The sequence below is a fragment of the Oncorhynchus tshawytscha genome, linkage group LG15 (assembly GCF_018296145.1).
Source record: "Oncorhynchus tshawytscha isolate Ot180627B linkage group LG15, Otsh_v2.0, whole genome shotgun sequence".
NCBI lineage: Eukaryota > Metazoa > Chordata > Actinopteri > Salmoniformes > Salmonidae > Oncorhynchus > Oncorhynchus tshawytscha.
Genome location: NC_056443.1, coordinates 35601029 through 35624120, shown reverse-complemented (window position 1 = coordinate 35624120; position 23092 = coordinate 35601029). Strand labels below are relative to the sequence as shown.

At 41.5% G+C, this 23092-nt stretch overlaps 1 protein-coding gene and 7 non-coding genes across 8 annotated transcripts in view; 7 read left to right on the top strand and 1 right to left on the bottom strand.

Annotated features, from left to right (window-relative positions):
- The first annotated feature begins 2893 nt into the window (after nt 1-2893).
- On the top strand, nt 2894-2966 carry trnar-ucu. Its single transcript has one exon. It is a non-coding gene; the product is annotated as a tRNA-Arg (tRNA).
- Nucleotides 2967-3901: 935 nt separating this feature from the next.
- Nucleotides 3902-3974, top strand: trnar-ucu. The gene has a single exon. It is a non-coding gene; the product is annotated as a tRNA-Arg (tRNA).
- A 1166-nt stretch (nt 3975-5140) lies between these two features.
- Nucleotides 5141-5213, top strand: trnar-ucu. The gene has a single exon. It is a non-coding gene; the product is annotated as a tRNA-Arg (tRNA).
- Nucleotides 5214-6422: 1209 nt separating this feature from the next.
- On the top strand, nt 6423-6495 carry trnar-ucu. The gene has a single exon. It is a non-coding gene; the product is annotated as a tRNA-Arg (tRNA).
- A 1210-nt stretch (nt 6496-7705) lies between these two features.
- On the top strand, nt 7706-7778 carry trnar-ucu. The gene has a single exon. It is a non-coding gene; the product is annotated as a tRNA-Arg (tRNA).
- Nucleotides 7779-8768: 990 nt separating this feature from the next.
- trnar-ucu lies at nt 8769-8841 on the top strand. Its single transcript has one exon. It is a non-coding gene; the product is annotated as a tRNA-Arg (tRNA).
- Nucleotides 8842-10057: 1216 nt separating this feature from the next.
- trnar-ucu lies at nt 10058-10133 on the top strand. The gene has a single exon. It is a non-coding gene; the product is annotated as a tRNA-Arg (tRNA).
- A 2719-nt stretch (nt 10134-12852) lies between these two features.
- LOC112214912 (zeta-sarcoglycan) overlaps nt 12853-23092 on the bottom strand; it is a 34869-nt gene continuing 24629 nt past the window's right edge. Inside the window, exon 7 of the mRNA XM_024373947.2 lies at nt 12853-13161. Within this exon, the coding sequence (XP_024229715.2) occupies nt 12967-13161 (195 nt within the window). The 3' untranslated portion in view covers nt 12853-12966. The remainder of the gene's footprint in view (nt 13162-23092) is intronic.

Genomic DNA, 23092 nt, shown 5'->3' with positions numbered 1-23092 from the left:
TTTTACAACTGCTTCTATCAGTTCGTATAGGTCATGCTGATCACACATTTCCACAGTGACTTAAGACACTGACCGCCTAATCCATTTATTGTGAGTTCAAGTATTGTATTGGGGTACCTGAAAGTGGAGGGATGAAGTGGAAGTGTGCAGGGCAGTTAACCAAGTGATTTAGGGATCGAAACCATCCTCTGCTATCCAGTTTGCTTTTAGCAAGAAGTGCAAACAGAAGAGAAGAGCTGGGCACATAACACAGAGGTTGATGGATCGAAGCTATCCAATTCTACTTTTAGAAATGAAGGGTAAACAGGGATTTTTTTTTAAATTGGAAAATTTCATGTGCATGTCTCTGTGCCCTCCGTGATTCTTTTTTTATTACTGCTTCTATCAATCCATATAGGTCATGCTGATCACAGAGAGACACAGTGGCTTAAGACACTGATCTCCTAATCCATGTATTGTGAATTCAAGTATGGTTGTGGGGTACCTGAAAGTGGAGTGATGTAGTGGAAGTGTGCCTGGCAGTTAACCCAGTGATTTATGGATCGAAACCATCCTCTGCTATTCAGTTTGCTTTTAGCAATGAAGTGCATACAGAAATATTAAACCATAATTTCATGGGCATGTCTCAGTGCCCTCCGTGATTATTTTTTGACTGCTTCTGTCAGTTTGTACAGGTCATGCTGATTACAGAAGCGAAGCGGAAGCGTGATGTCTACTTTAACCACGTGTACGATCGGTCGAAACCACTCTCTGCTATCCAGCTTGTTTCAAATCCTAATGGATAAGGCACTGGCCTTCAAAGCCAGGGATTGTGGGTTTGAGTCCCATCTGGGGTGGATGAATGCAAATTCCTATGGAGGAAGAGAGATCTGCACATAACACAGAGTTTGATGGATTGAAGCTTTCAGATCCAATTTTCAGAAATGAAGATTTAAAAAAAATAAAAAGGAGAATTTTCATGGGCATGTCTCTGTGCCCTCCGAAATGCTATTTTTTTACAACTGCTTCTATCAGTTCGTATAGGTCATGCTGATCACACATTTCCACAGTGACTTAAGACACTGACCGCCTAATCCATTTATTGTGAGTTCAAGTATTGTATTGGGGTACCTGAAAGTGGAGGGATGAAGTGGAAGTGTGCAGGGCAGTTAACCAAGTGATTTAGGGATCGAAACCATCCTCTGCTATCCAGTTTGCTTTTAGCAAGAAGTGCAAACAGAAGTCCAAGAGCTGGGCACAGACACAGATTGGCACATAACACAGAGGTTGATGGATGAAGCTATCCAATTCTACTTTTAGAAATGAAGGGTAAACAGGGATTTTTTTTTAAATTGGAAAATTTCATGTGCATGTCTCTGTGCCCTCCGTGATTCTTTTTTATTACTGCTTCTATCAATCCATATAAGGTTGAAACCATCCTCTGCTATCAGTTTGCTTTTCACAGAAGACACAGTGGCTTAAGACACTGATCTCCTAATCCATCTATCAGTGAATTCCAGTATGGTTTGGGGTACCTGAAAGTGGAGTGATGTAGTGGAAGTGTGCCTCTGCAGTTAACCCAGTGATTTATGGTGAAACCATCCTCTGCTATTCAGTTTGCTTTTAGCAATGAAGTGCATACAGAAATATTAAACCATAATTTCATGGGCATGTCTCAGTGCCCTCCGTGACACTGCTTCTATCAGTTCTGTCAGTTTAATCAGGTCATGCTGATTACAGAAATGATGTAACAGGTCATGTGATGCTAGGAACAGTTAAACACTTTAACCACGTATACGATAATGAAACCACTCTCTGCTATCCAGCTTTTTTTGTTTTCAACAAGTGACCCCAGTGGCCTAATGGACCTGCACTGGCCTTCTAAGCCAGGGATTGTGGGTGGAGTCCCATCTGGGGTGGATGAATGCAAATTCCTATGGAGGAAGAGAGATCTGCACATAACACAGAGTTTGATGGATTGAAGCTTACCAATTTTTCTGAAAGTTTAATTTAAATATAAAACCAGAATTTTCATGGGCATGTCTCTGTGCCCTCCGAAATGATTATTTTTTTACAACTGCTTCTATCAGTTCGTATAGGTCATGCTGATCACACATTTCCACAGTGACTTAAGACACTGACTGCCTAATCCATTTATTGTGAGTTCAAGTATTGTATTGGGGTACCTGAAAGTGAGGGATGAAGTGACTCTCTGCTATCCAGCTTGTTTTAACAAGTGACCCCAGTGGCCTAATGGATAAGAACTGGCCTTCAAAGCCAGGGATTGTGGGTTTCAGGGCAGTTAACCCAGTGATTGGGGTGGATGAAACCATCCTCTGCTATCCAGTTTGCTTTTGGAGTGCAAAAGAAGAGAAGAGCTGGGCACATAACACAGAGGTTGATGGATTGAAGCTTTCAATTCTACTTTTAGAAATGAAGGGTAAACAGGGATTTTTTTTTTTAAATTGGAAAATTTCATGTGCATGTCTCTGTGCCCTCCGTGATTTTTTTTATTACTGCTTCTATCAATCCATATAGGTCATGCTGATCACAGAGACACAGTGGCTTAAGACACTGATCTCCTAATCCTTGTATTGTGAATTCAAGTATGGTTTGGGGTACCTGAAAGTGGAGTGATGTAGTGGAAGTGTGCCTGGCAGTTAACCCAGTGATTTATGGATCGAAACCATCCTCTGCTATTCAGTTTGCTTTTAGCAATGAAGTGCATACAGAAATATTAAACCATAATTTCATGGGCATGTCTCAGTGCCCTCCGTGATTATTTTGACTGCTTCTGTCAGTTTGTACAGGTCATGCTGATTACAGAAGCGAAGCGGAAGCGTGATGTCTACTTTAACCACGTGTACGATCGGTCGAAACCACTCTCTGCTATCCAGCTTGTTTTCAACAAGTGACCCCAGTGGCCTAATGGATAAGGCACTGGCCTTCTAAGCCAGGGATTGTGGGTTTGAGTCCCATCTGGGGTGGATGAATGCAAATTCCTATGGAGGAAGAGAGATCTGCACATAACACAGAGTTTGATGGATTGAAGCTTTCAGATCCAATTTTTAGAAATAAAGATTTAACAAAAATAAAAAAGGAGAATTTTCATGGGCATGTCTCTGTGCCCTCCGAAATGCTATTTTTTTACAACTGCTTCTATCAGTTCGTACAGGTCATGCTGATCACACATTTCCACAGTGACTTAAGACACTGACCGCCTAATCCATTTATTGTGAGTTCAAGTATTGTATTGGGGTACCTGAAAGTGGAGGGATGAAGTGGAAGTGTGCAGGGCAGTTAACCAAGTGATTTAGGGATCGAAACCATCCTCTGCTATCCAGTTTGCTTTTAGCAAGAAGTGCAAACAGAAGAGAAGAGCTGGGCACATAACACAGAGGTTGATGGATCGAAGCTATCCAATTCTACTTTTAGAAATGAAGGGTAAACAGGGATTTTTTTTTAAATTGGAAAATTTCATGTGCATGTCTCTGTGCCCTCCGTGAATTTTTTTTATTACTGCTTCTATCAATCCATATAGGTCATGCTGATCACAGAGAGACACAGTGGCTTAAGACACTGATATCCTAATCTATGTATTGTGAATTCAAGTATGGTTGTGGGGTACCTGAAAGTGGAGTGATGTAGTGGAAGTGTGCCTTGCAGTTAACCCAGTGATTTATGGATCGAAACCATCCTCTGCTATTCAGTTTGCTTTTAGCAATGAAGTGCATACAGAAATATTAAACCATAATTTCATGGGCATGTCTCAGTGCCCTCCGTGATTATTTTTTGACTGCTTCTGTCAGTTTGTACAGGTCATGCTGATTACAGAAGCGAAGCGGAAGCGTGATGTCTACTTTAACCACGTGTACGATCGGTCGAAACCACTCTCTGCTATCCAGCTTGTTTTCAACAAGTGACCCCAGTGGCCTAATGGATAAGGCACTGGCCTTCTAAGCCAGGGATTGTGGGTTTGAGTCCCATCTGGGGTGGATGAATGCAAATTCCTATGGAGGAAGAGAGATCTGCACATAACACAGAGTTTGATGGATTGAAGCTTTCAGATCCAATTTTTAGAAATGAAGATTTAACAGGGATAAAAAAGGAGAATTTTCATGGGCATGTCTCTGTGCCCTCCGAAATGCTATTTTTTTACAACTGCTTCTATCAGTTCGTATAGGTCATGCTGATCACACATTTCCACAGTGACTTAAGACACTGACCGCCTAATCCATTTATTGTGAGTTCAAGTATTGTATTGGGGTACCTGAAAGTGGAGGGATGAAGTGGAAGTGTGCAGGGCAGTTAACCAAGTGATTTAGGGATCGAAACCATCCTCTGCTATCCAGTTTGCTTTTAGCAAGAAGTGCAAACAGAAGAGAAGAGCTGGGCACATAACACAGAGGTTGATGGATCGAAGCTATCCAATTCTACTTTTAGAAATGAAGGGTAAACAGGGATTTTTTTTTAAATTGGAAAATTTCATGTGCATGTCTCTGTGCCCTCCGTGAATCTTTTTTTATTACTGCTTCTATCAATCCATATAGGTCATGCTGATCACAGAGAGACACAGTGGCTTAAGACACTGATATCCTAATCTATGTATTGTGAATTCAAGTATGGTTGTGGGGTACCTGTAAGTGGAGTGATGTAGTGGAAGTGTGCCTGTCAGTTAACCCAGTGATTTATGGATCGAAACCATCCTCTGCTATTCAGTTTGCTTTTAGCAATGAAGTGCATACAGAAATATTAAACCATAATTTCATGGGCATGTCTCAGTGCCCTCCGTGATTATTTTTTTTGACTGCTTCTGTCAGTTTGTACAGGTCATGCTGATCACAGAGAGACACAGTCTGCTGTATTACTGAAAGTGGAGTGATGTAGTGGAAGTGTGCCTTGCAGTTAACCCAGTGATTTATGGATCGAAACCATCCTCTGCTATTCAGTTTGCTTTTAGCAATGAAGTGCATACAGAAATATTAAACCATAATTTCATGGGCATGTCTCAGTGCCCTCCGTGATTATTTTTTGACTGCTTCTGTCAGTTTGTACAGGTCATGCTGATTACAGAAGCGAAGCGGAAGCGTGATGTCTACTTTAACCACGTGTACGATCGGTCGAAACCACTCTCTGCTATCCAGCTTGTTTTCAACAAGTGACCCCAGTGGCCTAATGGATAAGGCACTGGCCTTCTAAGCCAGGGATTGTGGGTTTGAGTCCCATCTGGGGTGGATGAATGCAAATTCCTATGGAGGAAGAGAGATCTGCACATAACACAGAGTTTGATGGATTGAAGCTTTCAGATCCAATTTTTAGAAATGAAGATTTAACAGGGATAAAAAAGGAGAATTTTCATGGGCATGTCTCTGTGCCCTCCGAAATGCTATTTTTTTACAACTGCTTCTATCAGTTCGTATAGGTCATGCTGATCACACATTTCCACAGTGACTTAAGACACTGACCGCCTAATCCATTTATTGTGAGTTCAAGTATTGTATTGGGGTACCTGAAAGTGGAGGGATGAAGTGGAAGTGTGCAGGGCAGTTAACCAAGTGATTTAGGGATCGAAACCATCCTCTGCTATCCAGTTTGCTTTTAGCAAGAAGTGCAAACAGAAGAGAAGAGCTGGGCACATAACACAGAGGTTGATGGATCGAAGCTATCCAATTCTACTTTTAGAAATGAAGGGTAAACAGGGATTTTTTTTTTAATTGGAAAATTTCATGTGCATGTCTCTGTGCCCTCCGTGATTCTTTTTTTATTACTGCTTCTATCAATCCATACAGGTCATGCTGATCACAGAGAGACACAGTGGCTTAAGACACTGATCTCCTAATCTATGTATTGTGAATTCAAGTATGGTTTTGGGGTACCTGAAAGTGGAGTGATGTAGTGGAAGTGTGCCTTGCAGTTAACCCAGTGATTTATGGATCGAAACCATCCTCTGCTATTCAGTTTGCTTTTAGCAATGAAGTGCATACAGAAATATTAAACCATAATTTCATGGGCATGTCTCAGTGCCCTCCGTGATTTTTTTTTTACTGCTTCTGTCAATCCATACAGGTCATGCTGATCACAGAGAGACACAGTGGCTTAAGACACTGATCTCCTAATCCTTGTATTGTGTCAAGTATGGTTTTGGGGTACCTGAAAGTGGAGTGATGTAGTGGAAGTGTGCCTTGCAGTTAACCAGTGATTTATGGATCGAAACCATCCTCTGCTATTCAGTTTGCTTTTAGCAATGAAGTGCATACAGAAATATTAAACCATAATTTCATGGGCATGTCTCAGTGCCCTCCGTGATTATTTTTTGACTGCTTCTGTCAGTTTGTACAGGTCATGCTGATTACAGAAGCGAAGCGGAAGCGTGATGTCTACTTTAACCACGTGTACGATCGGTCGAAACCACTCTCTGCTATCCAGCTTGTTTTCAACAAGTGACCCCAGTGGCCTAATGGATAAGGCACTGGCCTTCTAAGCCAGGGATTGTGGGTTTGAGTCCCATCTGGGGTGGATGAATGCAAATTCCTATGGAGGAAGAGAGATCTGCACATAACACAGAGTTTGATGGATTGAAGCTTTCAGATCCAATTTTTAGAAATGAAGATTTAACAGGGATAAAAAAGGAGAATTTTCATGGGCATGTCTCTGTGCCCTCCGAAATGCTATTTTTTTACAACTGCTTCTATCAGTTCGTATAGGTCATGCTGATCACACATTTCCACAGTGACTTAAGACACTGACCGCCTAATCCATTTATTGTGAGTTCAAGTATTGTATTGGGGTACCTGAAAGTGGAGGGATGAAGTGGAAGTGTGCAGGGCAGTTAACCAAGTGATTTAGGGATCGAAACCATCCTCTGCTATCCAGTTTGCTTTTAGCAAGAAGTGCAAACAGAAGAGAAGAGCTGGGCACATAACACAGAGGTTGATGGATCGAAGCTATCCAATTCTACTTTTAGAAATGAAGGGTAAACAGGGATTTTTTTTTAAATTGGAAAATTTCATGTGCATGTCTCTGTGCCCTCCGTGAATTTTTTTTATTACTGCTTCTATCAATCCATATAGGTCATGCTGATCACAGAGAGACACAGTGGCTTAAGACACTGATATCCTAATCTATGTATTGTGAATTCAAGTATGGTTGTGGGGTACCTGAAAGTGGAGTGATGTAGTGGAAGTGTGCCTTGCAGTTAACCCAGTGATTTATGGATCGAAACCATCCTCTGCTATTCAGTTTGCTTTTAGCAATGAAGTGCTCAGAAATATTAAACCATAATTTCATGGGCATGTCTGCAGTGCCCTCCGTGATTATTTTTTTTTACTGCTTCTTTCAATCCATACAGGTCATGCTGATCACAGAGAGACACAGTGGCTTAAGACAATCTCCTAATCCTTGTATTGTGAATTCAAGTATGGTTTTGGGGTACCTGAAAGTGGAGTGATGTAGTGGAAGTGTGCCTTGCAGTTAACCCAGTGATTTATGGATCGAAACCATCCTCTGCTATTCAGTTTGCTTTTAGCAATGAAGTGCATACAGAAATATTAAACCATAATTTCATGGGCATGTCTCAGTGCCCTCCGTGATTATTTTTTGACTGCTTCTGTCAGTTTGTACAGGTCATGCTGATTACAGAAGCGAAGCGGAAGCGTGATGTCTACTTTAACCACGTGTACGATCGGTCGAAACCACTCTCTGCTATCCAGCTTGTTTTCAACAAGTGACCCCAGTGGCCTAATGGATAAGGCACTGGCCTTCTAAGCCAGGGATTGTGGGTTTGAGTCCCATCTGGGGTGGATGAATGCAAATTCCTATGGAGGAAGAGAGATCTGCACATAACACAGAGTTTGATGATTGAGCTTTCAGATGGAATTTTGAAGCAAATCCTATGGAGGAAAAGAGATCTTTAACACAGAAATCAGATCCAATTTTTAGAAATGAAGATTTAACAGGGATAAAAAAGGAGAATTTTCATGGGCATGTCTCTGTGCCCTCCGAAATGCTATTTTTTTACAACTGCTTCTATCAGTTCGTATAGGTCATGCTGATCACACATTTCCACAGTGACTTAAGACACTGACCGCCTAATCCATTTATTGTGAGTTCAAGTATTGTATTGGGGTACCTGAAAGTGGAGGGATGAAGTGGAAGTGTGCAGGGCAGTTAACCAAGTGATTTAGGGATCGAAACCATCCTCTGCTATCCAGTTTGCTTTTAGCAAGAAGTGCAAACAGAAGAGAAGAGCTGGGCACATAACACAGAGGTTGATGGATCGAAGCTATCCAATTCTACTTTTAGAAATGAAGGGTAAACAGGGATTTTTTTTTAAATTGGAAAATTTCATGTGCATGTCTCTGTGCCCTCCGTGAATCTTTTTTTATTACTGCTTCTATCAATCCATATAGGTCATGCTGATCACAGAGAGACACAGTGGCTTAAGACACTGATCTCCTAATCTATGTATTGTGAATTCAAGTATGGTTTTGGGGTACCTGAAAGTGGAGTGATGTAGTGGAAGTGTGCCTTGCAGTTAACCCAGTGATTTATGGATCGAAACCATCCTCTGCTATTCAGTTTGCTTTTAGCAATGAAGTGCATACAGAAATATTAAACCATAATTTCATGGGCATGTCTCAGTGCCCTCCGTGATTATTTTTTGACTGCTTCTGTCAGTTTGTACAGGTCATGCTGATTACAGAAGCGAAGCGGAAGCGTGATGTCTACTTTAACCACGTGTACGATCGGTCGAAACCACTCTCTGCTATCCAGCTTGTTTTAAACAAGTGACTCCAGTGGCCTAATGGATAAGGCACTGGCCTTCTAAGCCAGGGATTGTGGGTTCGAGTCCCATCTGGGGTGGATGAATGCAAATTCCTATGGAGGAAGAGGGATCTGCACATAACACAGAGTTTGATGGAATGAAGCTTTCAGATCCAATTTTTAGAAATGAAGATTTAACAGGGATAAAAAAGGAGAATTTTCATGGGCATGTCTCTGTGCCCTCCGAAATGCTATTTTTTTACAACTGCTTCTATCAGTTCGTATAGGTCATGCTGATCACACATTTCCACAGTGACTTAAGACACTGACCGCCTAATCCATTTATTGTGAGTTCAAGTATTGTATTGGGGTACCTGAAAGTGGAGGGATGAAGTGGAAGTGTGCAGGGCAGTTAACCAAGTGATTTAGGGATCGAAACCATCCTCTGCTATCCAGTTTGCTTTTAGCAAGAAGTGCAAACAGAAGAGAAGAGCTGGGCACATAACACAGAGGTTGATGGATCGAAGCTATCCAATTCTACTTTTAGAAATGAAGGGTAAACAGGGATTTTTTTTTAAATTGGAAAATTTCATGTGCATGTCTCTGTGCCCTCCGTGAATCTTTTTTTATTACTGCTTCTATCAATCCATATAGGTCATGCTGATCACAGAGAGACACAGTGGCTTAAGACACTGATATCCTAATCTATGTATTGTGAATTCAAGTATGGTTGTGGGGTACCTGAAAGTGGAGTGATGTAGTGGAAGTGTGCCTGTCAGTTAACCCAGTGATTTATGGATCAAAACCATCCTCTGCTAATCACTTTGCTTTTAGCAATGAAGTGCATACAGAAATATTAAACCATAATTTCATGTGCATGTCTCTGTGCCCTTCGTGATTCTTTTTTTATTACTGCTTCTATCAATCCATACAGGTCATGCTGATCACAGAGAGACACAGTGGCTTAAGACACTGATCTCCTAATCCTTGTATTGTGAATTCAAGTATGGTTTTGGGGTACCTGAAAGTGGAGTGATGTAGTGGAAGTGTGCCTTGCAGTTAACCCAGTGATTTATGGATCGAAACCATCCTCTGCTATTCAGTTTGCTTTTAGCAATGAAGTGCATACAGAAATATTAAACCATAATTTCATGGGCATGTCTCAGTGCCCTCCGTGATTATTTTTTGACTGCTTCTGTCAGTTTGTACAGGTCATGCTGATTACAGAAGCGAAGCGGAAGCGTGATGTCTACTTTAACCACGTGTACGATCGGTCGAAACCACTCTCTGCTATCCAGCTTGTTTTCAACAAGTGACCCCAGTGGCCTAATGGATAAGGCACTGGCCTTCTAAGCCAGGGATTGTGGGTTCGAGTCCCACCATCTGGGGTGGATGAATGCAAATTCCTATGGAGGAAGAGAGATCTGCACATAACACAGAGTTTGATGGATTGAAGCTTTCAGATCCAATTTTTAGAAATCTGGGGTGGATGAATGCAAATTCCTATGGAGGAAGAGAGATCTGCACATAACACAGAGTTTGATGGATTGAAGCTTTCAGATCCAATTTTTAGAAATGAAGAGTTAACATGGATAAAAAATGAGAATTTTCAAGGGCATGTCTCTGTGCCCTCCGAAATGCTATTTTTTTACAACTGCTTCTATCAGTTCGTATAGGTCATGCTGATCACACATTTCCACAGTGACTTAAGACACTGACCGCCTAATCCATTTATTGTGAGTTCAAGTATTGTATTGGGGTACCTGAAAGTGGAGGGATGAAGTGGAAGTGTGCAGGGCAGTTAACCAAGTGATTTAGGGATCAAAACCATCCTCTGCTATCCAGTTTGCTTTTATGCTACAGTATGTCTTATACCTATACAGGAGGAGATAAGCAAAGGCACATCCGCCAGCACCTCAGCCCAGTGCAAGCAGCGCAAAATGGCTTAAAAGGTCTTAAAAAAACATGGACCTTAGCATCATAGCTTGTCTCTACTGGAGGGGTAACAGTGCCCTGGGGTTACGGGAAGTAAGTGAAGGGTTGTGGGAGTTAGACTCTTTCAGATGCATCTCCGTACAGGATAATCTGGCCACAGGGCCACGTATATCTGATGGGTATTATTTGGCTGAAAAAAGCTTAATAAATGGAGGAATCGATAAGGGTGAGGGAGGGAACATGACTACTAGATGATACTGTTGGATAAGATCTATGTGACGGTTTCCTAGACACAGATTAAGGGCAGTCATGGACTAAAAAGCATGTTAAAAAGAGCTGTGGTGATTAATTAGTTATTAAGATACCTTAATAAAACATGACTCAGGTAAAAGTCACCCAGTAAAATTGTACTTGAGTAATAGTCTAAAAGTATGTAGTATTAAATATACTTAAGTATCAGAAGTGAATGTATACATTGTTTCAAATTCCTTATATTAAGAAAACCAGATGGCGCAATGTTATTGTTTTTTGAATTTACGGATTGCCAGGGGCACACTCCAACACTCAGAAATAAAAGAAACTAAGCATTTTTTTAGTGAGTCCGCAAGGGTTGTTATCTTGATGAGTGCGTGAATTGGACAATTTTCCTGTCCTGCTAGGCATTCAAAATGTAACGAGTACTTTTGGGTGTCAAGATTTTTTTTTTAAGTACATCATTTTGAAGTAAAAGTAAAAGTTGTCCAAAATCTAAATAGTAAAGTAAAGTACAGATACCCCCCCCAATTTAAAAAAAAATTAAGTAGTACTCTAAAGTATTTTTACTCAAGTACTTTACGCCACTGAAAAGGAGATTCTCCAGGCTTCATCTGTGTCAGGGAAACCATCCTTATATGAAAATGATTAACCCATATTCTTCTCTAAACCATTTAGCTTTCTTATTGAGCATCATGTTATTTAGATCTTTATGGAAATCAAGTAAAGTGTCAAACTAAATGTTTTTGTATTTACCAGTACCATTACAAATCTTTATCAAACATGTTTTAGTTTAAAGTACAGTACATAGAACATAGAAAACGTAACATTTGAAATTATTACACTTTTAAGACAATGGAAAATACAGAAATTCCCATCAAGCATTTATGAAAAACAAACTTAGAAAATTCTAGACTTCTAAAATATAAATGGCAAAATTTGCGCTTTAATTAGCGTGATACAAACTGCCTTTTTCAAACTTCATCTCGGAGATCATCTTCTTCGGAGACACAAGGATATTGACAGGCTCAATCATATTTTCAATCACGTGTTTTCCATAGCAAAGGTGCCTGTGTGTCATCTCTCCCCCAGTTCTCTTCTTTCCTTTACAGTGTACTGTATATATATATATATATATATATCGTGATTAGTTTGTCATATCACTGTCATTGAATCCAGTATAGAAAAAAAATACAATACAAGAACAAAGCGCCGCCCTCTGGGCTCAGCTGTTCTGAAACATGGGCCCAGTCCAGTAACAACCCATAGCGCCTTCACTCTAACCCCTAGCCCCTTCACTCATGTATATCTGAAAGTATTGGATAGGGCATCATGTGCTTGTGGTCCTATATTCGACACGATTGTGTTCAAATGCTTTTGAAGTCTGGAACAATCTACAAACAATAAGATTTTAGCTAAACGTTGCTAGCAATAAAGTTAGCTAGCTTGCTTAACATTTAAAATATGGTCTAACTAGTTGCGTTATTCACATTGATACATTTGCAAATGTTTAGAAAAAAACGATTTGTTGTCATCTTTTGGTTGAAAAGGTGAAAAGGGCAGCGGTGAAAGGTCAGACGTGAACTCGGCACCTCGGGTAAAAACATTTTTAGCTCAAGTGAAACTTCCCAGTCGGAACGCCAAACTTCTGAAAACTCCAACAGCACGTGAACCATTAGTACCATGGTAGTAGGTCCAACTTGCCCTCTGATAGACTGGGTGAAATGTTAACTATATTGCTTATACTTGACAGGTCTACATCAAGTTAGAGCACCCCCGTCTCTCTCTCTCCCCCGTCTCTCTCTCTCCCCCGTCTCTCTCTCTCTCCCCCGTCTCTCTCTCCCCCCGTCTCTCTCTCTCCCCCGTCTCTCTCTCTCCCCCCCGTCTCTCTCTCTCCCCCCGTCTCTCTCTCTCCCTCCCCATCTCTAGGTGCTAGTGTTCTGGACGGGACCAAGGCGTCTCCACTGTCCTTGTTTTGCTATTATTGATGTTGGAGCAGCAGTGAACATCACAGGTGGTGGAAGAGTGTTCTTTATATCAGTTCCAGAGACACACGTTGCTTGTGGAATAGCAGCTGGATCTGCTGCCGGCGGGGGAGAGGTACAGCTTGCCGTTGGGGCAGATGCACAGCTCGTACACAGTCTGTTTCTGAGAAGCTGCGTCTGAGGATGGGGAGTAGACACCAAGTGGAAGAAAGCTCCCCAGTCGGATCGCGTTTGCATCTAAAAAGATCTGATTGGAAAATAGAATCAGGATTTGATATTTTGTCTAGCCTAAAGCAATGATACATTTTCTGAAAGTTATATTCATACCAATTCTACTAAATAATGATATGTAAATGGGGGTGATTTGAGTGCATTGGGAATAGGGGAGACCCGGTACAACTGTAACAGGCTAAATTATTCAAATTAGAAATCACTTAGACAGCTGTTATTCAATGTGCCAATGTTAGTGTCTCTACATGTCTAATATGTGTATATTTGTTTTTATTTTTGTATTACTGACCTCTGGAACATTATAGACATACAGTATATTATTTTTATCAGTAAGATTAAAATAATAATTGTATTTTCTCACAAGACTAATTAGTAAAGTGTCCTATGCTTGGGGTTAGTTGTAACGCAGTGTATATATACATAGAACTATATACAGTATACAGTATAGACACATTTTATTTATATGTGTTTTTTCCACATCCATCTGCATTCAATATGTTGTTTTATTTGATTTTCTAAAGCATTTCATGTCTGGATTTCACTGTTTTGGACTGTTTTTCTCCTGTCTCACACATTCTGCTATGTATTGCTATGTATCAGAGTAGCTCACAGATCACTGCACCTGTACATAGCCCATCTGTAAATAGCCCATCTAACTACCTCATCCCCATACTGTATTTATTTATTAATCTTGCTCATTTGCACCCCAGTATCTCTACTTGCACATTCATCTTCTGCACATCAATCACTCCAGTGTTTAATTGGTATATTGTTATTAGTTGGCCACCATGGTGTCACGCCCTGGCCATAGAGAGGTTTTTATTCTCTATTTTGGTTAGGTCAGGATGTGACTAGGGTGGGCATTCTAGTTTCCTTATTTCTATGTTAGTGTGGTTCCCAATCAGAGGCAGCTGTCTATCGTTGTCTCTGATTGGGGATCATATATAAGTTGTCATTTTCCCTTTTAGTTTTGTGGGTTGTTGTTTTCTGTTTTGTGTCTGTACCTGAACTGTTCGTTTTACACTTTGTTATTTTGTTTGAGTGTTTTTTTGATAATAAAAATAATGAACACTTTCCATGCTGCGCTTTGGTCCACTCCTTCAAACGAGAGCCGTTACACATGGCATATTTCCTTACCTCCCTCATCTTAGCTTATTTGCACACACTGTACATATACTTTTTCTACCGGTATTATTGACTGTATGTTTGTTTATTCCATGTGCAACTCTGTGTTGTATGTGTCAAAACTGCTTTGCTTTATTCTTGGCCAGGTCGCAGCTGTAAATGAGAACTTGTTCTCAACTAGCCTACCTGGTTAAATAAATGTGAAATATATATATTTTTGTTTAATTACAAAAGTCTTGATAATTAGAAAATATTTAATGTAACTGTTTAAAAAAAAGGGTCAAATACATATTAGATGTACATAAGCCATTTGTTACTTTTTTTACACAAAATAGTCATCTCTAAGTATTGTGTCATTACCACAATGACAAGCAAATGACATGATAATAATGTTTTTTCAAAAGTTTGTCGTCTTGGTTACCATGGATATGAATAGTGACAGTGGAGAACATCAAATCAAATCAAAGTTTATTTGTCACGTGCTGTTACGGTTTTCTTCCGTCGAAGGAGAGTCGGACCAAAATGCAGCGTGGTTAATAATATACATCTTTAATGAAGATGAACACAAACAATACAAAACAACAAACGGAATGTGAAAACTTATACAGCCTATCTGGTGAATACAAAACACTGAGACAGGAACAATCACCCACGAAACACTCAAAGAATATGGCTGCCTAAATATGGTTCCCAATCAGAGACAACGAGAATCACCTGCCTCTGATTGAGAACCGCCTCAGGCAACCATAGACTTTGCTAGAACACCCCACTAAGCCACAATCCCAAAACCTACGAAAAACCCCCATACATAAACACAACACAAAATAAACCCATGTCACACCCTGGCCTGACCAAATAAATAAAGAAAACACAAAATACTAAGACCAGGGCGTGACACGTGCGCCGAATACAACAGGTGAAATGCTTACTTACAGGCTCTAACCAATAGTGCGGAGAAAAAAAAAAGTATGTGTGTGTAGGTAAGTTAGAAATAAAACAACAGTAAAAAGAAATGTGAAAATAAGAGTAGCAAGGCTATATACAGACACCGGTTAGTCAGGCTTATTGTGGTAGTATGTACATGTGGGTATGGTTAAAGTGACTATGCATATATGATGAACAGAGAGTAGCAGTAGCATAAAGAGGGGTTGGTGGGTGGCGGGACACAATGCAGATATCCCGGTTAGCCAATGAGTGGGAGCACTGGTTGGTCGGGCCAATTGAGGTAGTATGTACATAAATGTATAGTTAAAGTGACTATGCATATAAGATAAACAGAGAGTAGCAGCAGCGTAAAAGAGGGGTTGGGGGGAGGGACACAATGCAAATAGTCTGGGTAACCATTTGGTTACCTGTTCAGGAGTCTTATGGCTTGGTGGTAAAAACTGTTGAGAAGCCTTATTTTCCTAGACTTGGCACTCCGGTACTGCTTGCCATGCGGTAGTAGAGAGAACAGTCTATGACTGGGGTGGCTGGGGTCTTTGACATTTTTAGGGCCTTCCTCTGACACCGCCTGGTGTAGAGGTCCTGGATGGCAGGCAGCTTTGCCCCAGTGATGTACTGGGCCGTACGCACTACCCTCTGAAGTGCCTTGCGGTCGGAGGCCCGGCAATTGCCGTACCAGGCAGTGATGCAACCTGTCAGGATGCTCTCGATGTTGCAGCTGTAGAACCTTTTGAGGATCTCAGGACCCATGCCAAATCTTTTTAGTTTCCTGAGGGGGAATAAGGCTTTGTCGTGCCCTCTTCACGACTGTCTTGATGTGTTTGGACCATTCTAGTTTGATGTTGATGTGGATGCCAATGAATTTAAAGCTCTCAACCTGCTCCACTACTGCCCCGTCGATGAGAATGGGGACGTGCTCGGTGCTCCTTTTCCTGTTGTCCACAATCATCTCTTTAGTCTTGGTTACGTTGAGGAATAGGTTGTTATTCTGGCACCACCCAGCCAGGTCTCTGACCTCCTCCCTATCGGCTGTCTCGTCGTTGTCGGTTATCAGGCCTAACACTGTTGTGTCGTCAGCAAACTTAATGATGGTGTTGGAGTCGTGCCTGGCCATGCAGTCGTGGGTGAACAGGGAGTACAGGAGGGGACTGAGCACGAACCCCTGTGGAGCTCCAGTGTTGAGGATCAGCGTGGCAGATGTGTTGCTTCCTACCCTCACCACCTGGGGGCGGCCCGTCAGGAAGTCCAGGATCCAGTTGCAGAGGGAGGTGTTTAGTCCCAGGTTCCTTAGCTTAGTGATGAGCTTTAAGGGTACTATGGTGTTGAACGCTGAGCTGTCGTCAAGGAATAGCATTCTCACATCGGTGTTCCTTTTGTCCAGGTGGGAAAGGGCAGTGTGGAGTGCAATAGAGATTGCATCATCTGTGGATCTGTTTGGGCGGTATGCAAATTCAAATCAAATCAAATGTATTTGTCACATACACATGGTTAGCAGATAATAATGCGAGTGTAGCGAAATGCTTGTGCTTCTAGTTCCGACAATGCAGTAATAACCAACGAGTAATCTAACCTAACAATTCCAAAACTACTACCTTATACACACAAGTGTAAAGGGATAAAGAATATGAACATACAGATATATGAATGAGTGATGGTACAGAACGGCATAGGCAAGATGCAGTAGATGGTATCGAGTACAGTATATACATATGAGATGAGTAATGTAGGGTATGTAAACAAAGTGGCATAGTTTAAAGTGGCTAGTGATACATGTATTACATGAAGATGCAGTAGATGATATAGCTTATATATAAGCTAATGTACGAAGGGCTATATAAATACATTTGATTTGATCATCATCACCTATGGTTTAGTTATAATCTGTAGGCTACATGACTTGCAAGGAGTAGGTTATATGACGCAAACCTAGAATAATAACTTTTCCATTGTAGGCTCCAAAATTACATTATCACATTGTAAGTAGGCCTTTAATGTCTATACTGTTTGCTGCTGTAGAATACACTTGTCTGAATAAAGTTTCATGAAATCCTCATTGTGAAATATAGTCCCCAAATGCAATAGCATTTAGCAACACCATTTAGGAAATAAAATCGTAACTAAGATGATTCTGATCGGGTAGAACATTATCTAGTCATTTATTTTCGGCTGAAATGTCACCTGTAGAACTTTTCAGTTAGATTGTTAAGTTCTACACCAAATACTATGTAATGTCAAATTGGAAGAAAAATTCATATTTAAAAAAAAAATAATATGAATGGAAAAGAAACCACTAATATACCTTGATTAGAAGTATTCACACCTCAGAATCAATACAATACCTTTATGGCCCATTTATTGCCTTACCTCCCTACTTTTCTACATTTGCACACACTGTAGATAGATTTTTCCTTTGTGTTATTGACTGTACATTTGTTTATATGTAACTCTGTGTTGTTGTTTTTGTCGCACTGCTTTGCTTTGTCTTGGCCAGGTCGCAGTTGTAAATGAGAACTTGTTCTCAACTGGCCAACCTGGTTAAATAAAAGGGGAAATATATATATTTTTTTAAATCACAGAGTGGCGCAGCGGTCAAAGGCACTGCATCTCAGGGCAAGAGGCATCACTACACTTCCTGGTTTGAATCCAGTCTGTATCACATCTGGCTGTGATTGGGAGTCCCATAGGGTGGTGCACAATTGGTCCAGCGTCATCCCGGGTAGGCTATCATTGTAAATAAGACAATAAGACATTGTTCTTTACCGACCTGGTTAAATACATTTTTAAAGTGGTGACATCTGCAGTTTCCTTCCTGTCCTGCATATTTGATGTGTCTGGGTGGTTTAATGCATCATCTATAGCATACATTTAAATGAACCATGCTTAAAGATATATTCAATGTCAGATTGTCTATTGTTACCCATCTACCAATCACTGCCCTTTCGAAAAGCTCCCTGGTCTTTGTAGTTAAATATGTGCTTAAAATTCAATACTTTACTGAAGGACCTTCCAGATGTTGTATGTACAGTGGGGCAAAGAAGTATTTAGTCAGCCACCAATTGTGCAAGTTCTCCCACTTAAAAAGATGAGAGAAATACTTTTTTTCCACCATAATTTGCAAATAAATTCATAAAAAATCCTACAATGTGATTTTCTGGATTTTCTTTTTTCATTTTGTCTGTCATAGTTGAAGTGTACCTATGATGAAAATTACAGGCCTCTCTCATCTTTTACTTCCGGCGCCGACAGAGATGGCCGCCTCGCTTCGCGTTCCTAGGAAACTATGCAGTGTTTTGTTTTTTTACGTGTTATTTCTTACATTAGTACCCCAGGTCATCTTAGGTTTCATTACATACAGTCGAGAAGAACTACTGAATATAAGATCAGCGTCAACTCACCATCAGTACAACCAAGAATATGTTTTTCGCGACGCGGATCCTGTGTTCTGCCTTTCAACCGGGACAACAGAATGGATCCTATGCGGCGACCCAAAAAAACGACTCCGAAAAAGAGGGAAACGAGGCGGTCTTCTGGTCAGACTCCGGAGACGGGCACATCGTGCACCACTCCCTAGCATTCTTCTCACCAATGTCCAGTCTCTTGACAACAAGGTTGATGAAATCCGAGCAAGGGTAGCATTCCAGAGGGACATCAGAGACTGTAACGTTCTTTGCTTCACGGAAACATGGCTCACTGGAGAGACGCTATCCGAGGCGGTGCAGCCAGCGGGTTTCTCCACGCATCGCGCCGACAGAAACAAACATCTTTCTGGTAAGAAGAGGGGCGGGGGCGTATGCCTTATGGCTAACGAGACATGGTGTGACGAAAGAAACATACAGGAACTCAAATCCTTCTGTTCACCTGATTTAGAATTCCTCACAATCAAATGTAGACCGCATTATCTATCAAGGGAATTCTCTTCGATTATAATCACAGCCGTATATATCCCCCCCCAAGCAGACACATCGATGGCTCTGAACTAACTTTATTTGACTCTTTGCAAACTGGTATCCATTTATCCGGAGGCTGCATTCATTGTAGCTGGGGATTTTAACAAGGCTAATCTGAAAACAAGACTCCCTAAATTTTATCAGCATATCGATTGCGCAACCAGGAGTGGAAAAACCTTGGATCATTGTTACTCTAACTTCCGCGACGCATATAAGGCCCTGCCCCGCCCTCCTTTCGGAAAAGCTGACCACGACTCCATTTTGTTGATCCCTGCCTACAGACAGAAACTAAAACAAGAGGCTCCCACGCTGACGTCTGTCCAACGCTGGTCCGACCAAGCTGACTCCACACTCCAAGACTGCTTCCATCACGTGGACTGGGATATGTTTCGTATTGCGTCAGATAACAATATTGACGAATACGCTGATTCGGTGTGCGAGTTCATTAGAACGTGCGTTGAAGATGTCGTTCCCATAGCAACGATTAAAACATTCCCTAACCAGAAACCGTGGATTGATGGCAGCATTCGCGTGAAACTGAAAGCGCGAACCACTGCTTTTAATCAGGGCAAGGTGACTGGTAACATGACCGAATACAAACAGTGCAGCTATTCCTCCGCAAGGCTATCAAACAAGCTAAGCGTCAGTACAGAGACAAAGTAGAATCTCAATTCAACGGCTCAGACACAAGAGGCATGTGGCAGGGTCTACAGTCAATCACGGACTACAAGAAGAAATCCAGCCCAGTCACGGACCAGGATGTCTTGCTCCCAGGCAGACTAAATAACTTTTTGCCCGCTTTGAGGACAATACAGTGCCACTGACACGGCCTGCAACGAAAACATGCGGACTCTCCTTCACTGCAGCCGAGGTGAGTAAGACATTTAAACGTGTTAACCCTCGCAAGGCTGCAGACCCAGACGGCATCCCCAGCCGCGCCCTCAGAGCATGCGCAGACCAGCTGGCCGGTGTGTTTACGGACATATTCAATCAATCTCTATACCAGTCTGCTGTTCCCACATGCTTCAAGAGGGCCACCATTGTTCCTGTTCCCAAGAAAGCTAAGGTAACTGAGCTAAACGACTACCGCCCCGTAGCACTCACTTCCGTCATCATGAAGTGCTTTGAGAGACTAGTCAAGGACCATATCACCTCCACCCTACCTGACACCCTAGACCGACTCCAATTTGCTTACCGCCCAAATAGGTCCACAGACGATGCAATCTCAACCACACTGCACACTGCCCTAACCCATCTGGACAAGAGGAATACCTATGTGAGAATGCTGTTCATCGACTACAGCTCGGCATTCAACACCATAGTACCCTCCAACCTCGTCATCAAGCTCGAGACCCTGGGTCTCGACCCCGCCCTGTGCAACTGGGTACTGGACTTCCTGACGGGCCGCCCCCAGGTGGTGAGGGTAGGCAACAACATCTCCACCCCGCTGATCCTCAACACTGGGGCCCCACAAGGGTGCGTTCTGAGCCCTCTCCTGTACTCCCTGTTCACCCACGGCTGCGTGGCCACGCACGCCTCCAACTCAATCATCAAGTTTGCGGACGACACAACAGTGGTAGGCTTGATTACCAACAACGACGAGACGGCCTACAGGGAGGAGGTGAGGGCCCTCGGAGTGTGGTGTCAGGAAAATAACCTCACACTCAACGTCAACAAAACTAAGGAGATGATTGTGGACTTCAGGAAACAGCAGAGGGAACACCCCCCTATCCACCTCGATGGAACAGTAGTGGAGAGGGTAGCAGGTTTTAAGCATACACATCACAGACAAACTGAATTGGTCCACTCACACAGACAGCATCGTGAAGAAGGCGCAGCAGCGCCTCTTCAACCTCAGAAGGCTGAAGAATTTCGGCTTGTCACCAAAAGCACTCACAAACTTCTACAGATGCACAATCGAGAGCATCCTGGCGGGCTGTATCACCGCCTGGTACGGCAACTGTTCCGCCCACAACCGTAAGGCTCTCCAGAGGGTAGTGAGGTCTGCACAACGCATCACCGGGGGCAAACTACCTGCCCTCCAGGACACCTACACCACCCGATGTTACAGGAAGGCCATAAAGATCATCAAGGACATCAACCACCCGAGCCACTGCCTGTTCACCCCGCTATCATCCAGAAGGCGAGGTCAGTACAGGTGCATCAAAGCTGGGACCGAGAGACTGAAAAAAACAGCTTCTATCTCAAGGCCATCAGACTGTTAAACAGCCACCACTAACATTGAGTGGCTGCTGCCAACACACTGACACTGATACTGACTCAACTCCAGCCACTTTAATAATGGGAATTGATGGGAAATGTAAATATATCACTAGCCACTTTAAACAATGCTACCTTATATAATGTTACTTACCCTACATTATTCATCTCATATGCATACGTATATACTGTACTCTATATCATCAACTGCATCCTTATGTAATACATGTATCACTAGCCACTTTAACTATGCCACTTTGTTGACATACTCATCTCATATGTATATACTGTACTCGATACCATCTACTGTATCTTTCCTATGCTCCTCTGTACCATCACTCATTCATATATCCTTATGTACATATTCTTTATCACCTTACACTGTGTATAAGACAGTAGTTTTGGAATTGTTAGTTAGATTACTTGTTGGTTATTACTGCATTGTCGGAACTAGAAGCACAAGCATTTCGCTACACTCGCATTAACATCTGCTAACCATGTGTATGTGACAAATGAAATTTGATTTGATTTGATTTGAAGTGGGAGAACTTGCACAATTGGTGGCTGACTAAATACTTTTTTGCCCCACTGTATGGTGGACAGAGGAAGGGATAGTCATTCAAACCTTATTATTTCACAGAGAGTGAGTCCACATCATTTGTTAAACCACATTTGCCGTCTGAAATCATTTAAGCCTAAACAAAGGGGGGTGAATACCTATGCAACAACTATAATTTAGTTACATCGTTTTTATTCATTTGTAACATTTTGTTAAATTTTATTTTCACTTTGACAGTATGTAGTATTTTGTGTAGACCAATAACAAAACATGACAATTAAATCAATTTCAATCCCACTTTGTAACGCAACAAAATGAGAAATAAGTTCAAGTGGGTGTCATGCCAAATACTATCCCCCGGCCAAAAAGTGTCCCCCTCCGCGTCACAATGGGATTCAATAAAGGATTAGCGTCCGTTGCTATATCAACAGTGTGATGACCTAATGATTAGAATTTTGGAGATCATTACAGCCTAAAATTATGTTCTTTTCATCATCGCTATACAAACAAGGCAGATTTCCGTGACAATTTCGCTGTTTAAACAAGTTTTGTTTAGCTAATAAAATGAAAACATTACTTCAAACTACTTTTGGGTACCTCATTAACATTACAACGTGACGTCCATGTCTTAAACGTTGCTATGTTTCAGGAAATAGCAAAGAAAACGTGTAATCTTCTTGACACATTAAGGTTTATACTTACCTTACAGATCACAACGTCAGCTAATTCCTACTCCATGCAAATCCATTTGATTCATACACTGGCCTGTCTGGCTGTCATGTTTTTAATTTAACCTGCCCTTCCCTTATCTACACTGAAATAATATCATTTCAGTCGGCCTCTACTATGATTCATTTTTGTTATATCTCCCATAGCTCATCAGTACACCCTAGTGGTTGAATATATATGTATCTGCTGTAGGTCCTAATGTGGAACAAATATATATACCATCAAAGGATACCTTAGAACTGGCAATGAACACTTTGTGAAACAGCTGTGAAAACCAAGCAGGCACTATTTTTAAACTTTGGTATTTTTTTGGTACAGTTGTGTCATTAATTTATTTTCACAGATTGTTTGTACACTCACATGGCAATCATAGACTAAAATACAGAATTCTGGTGTGTGGAATATAGAGGAAGGTGCAGTGG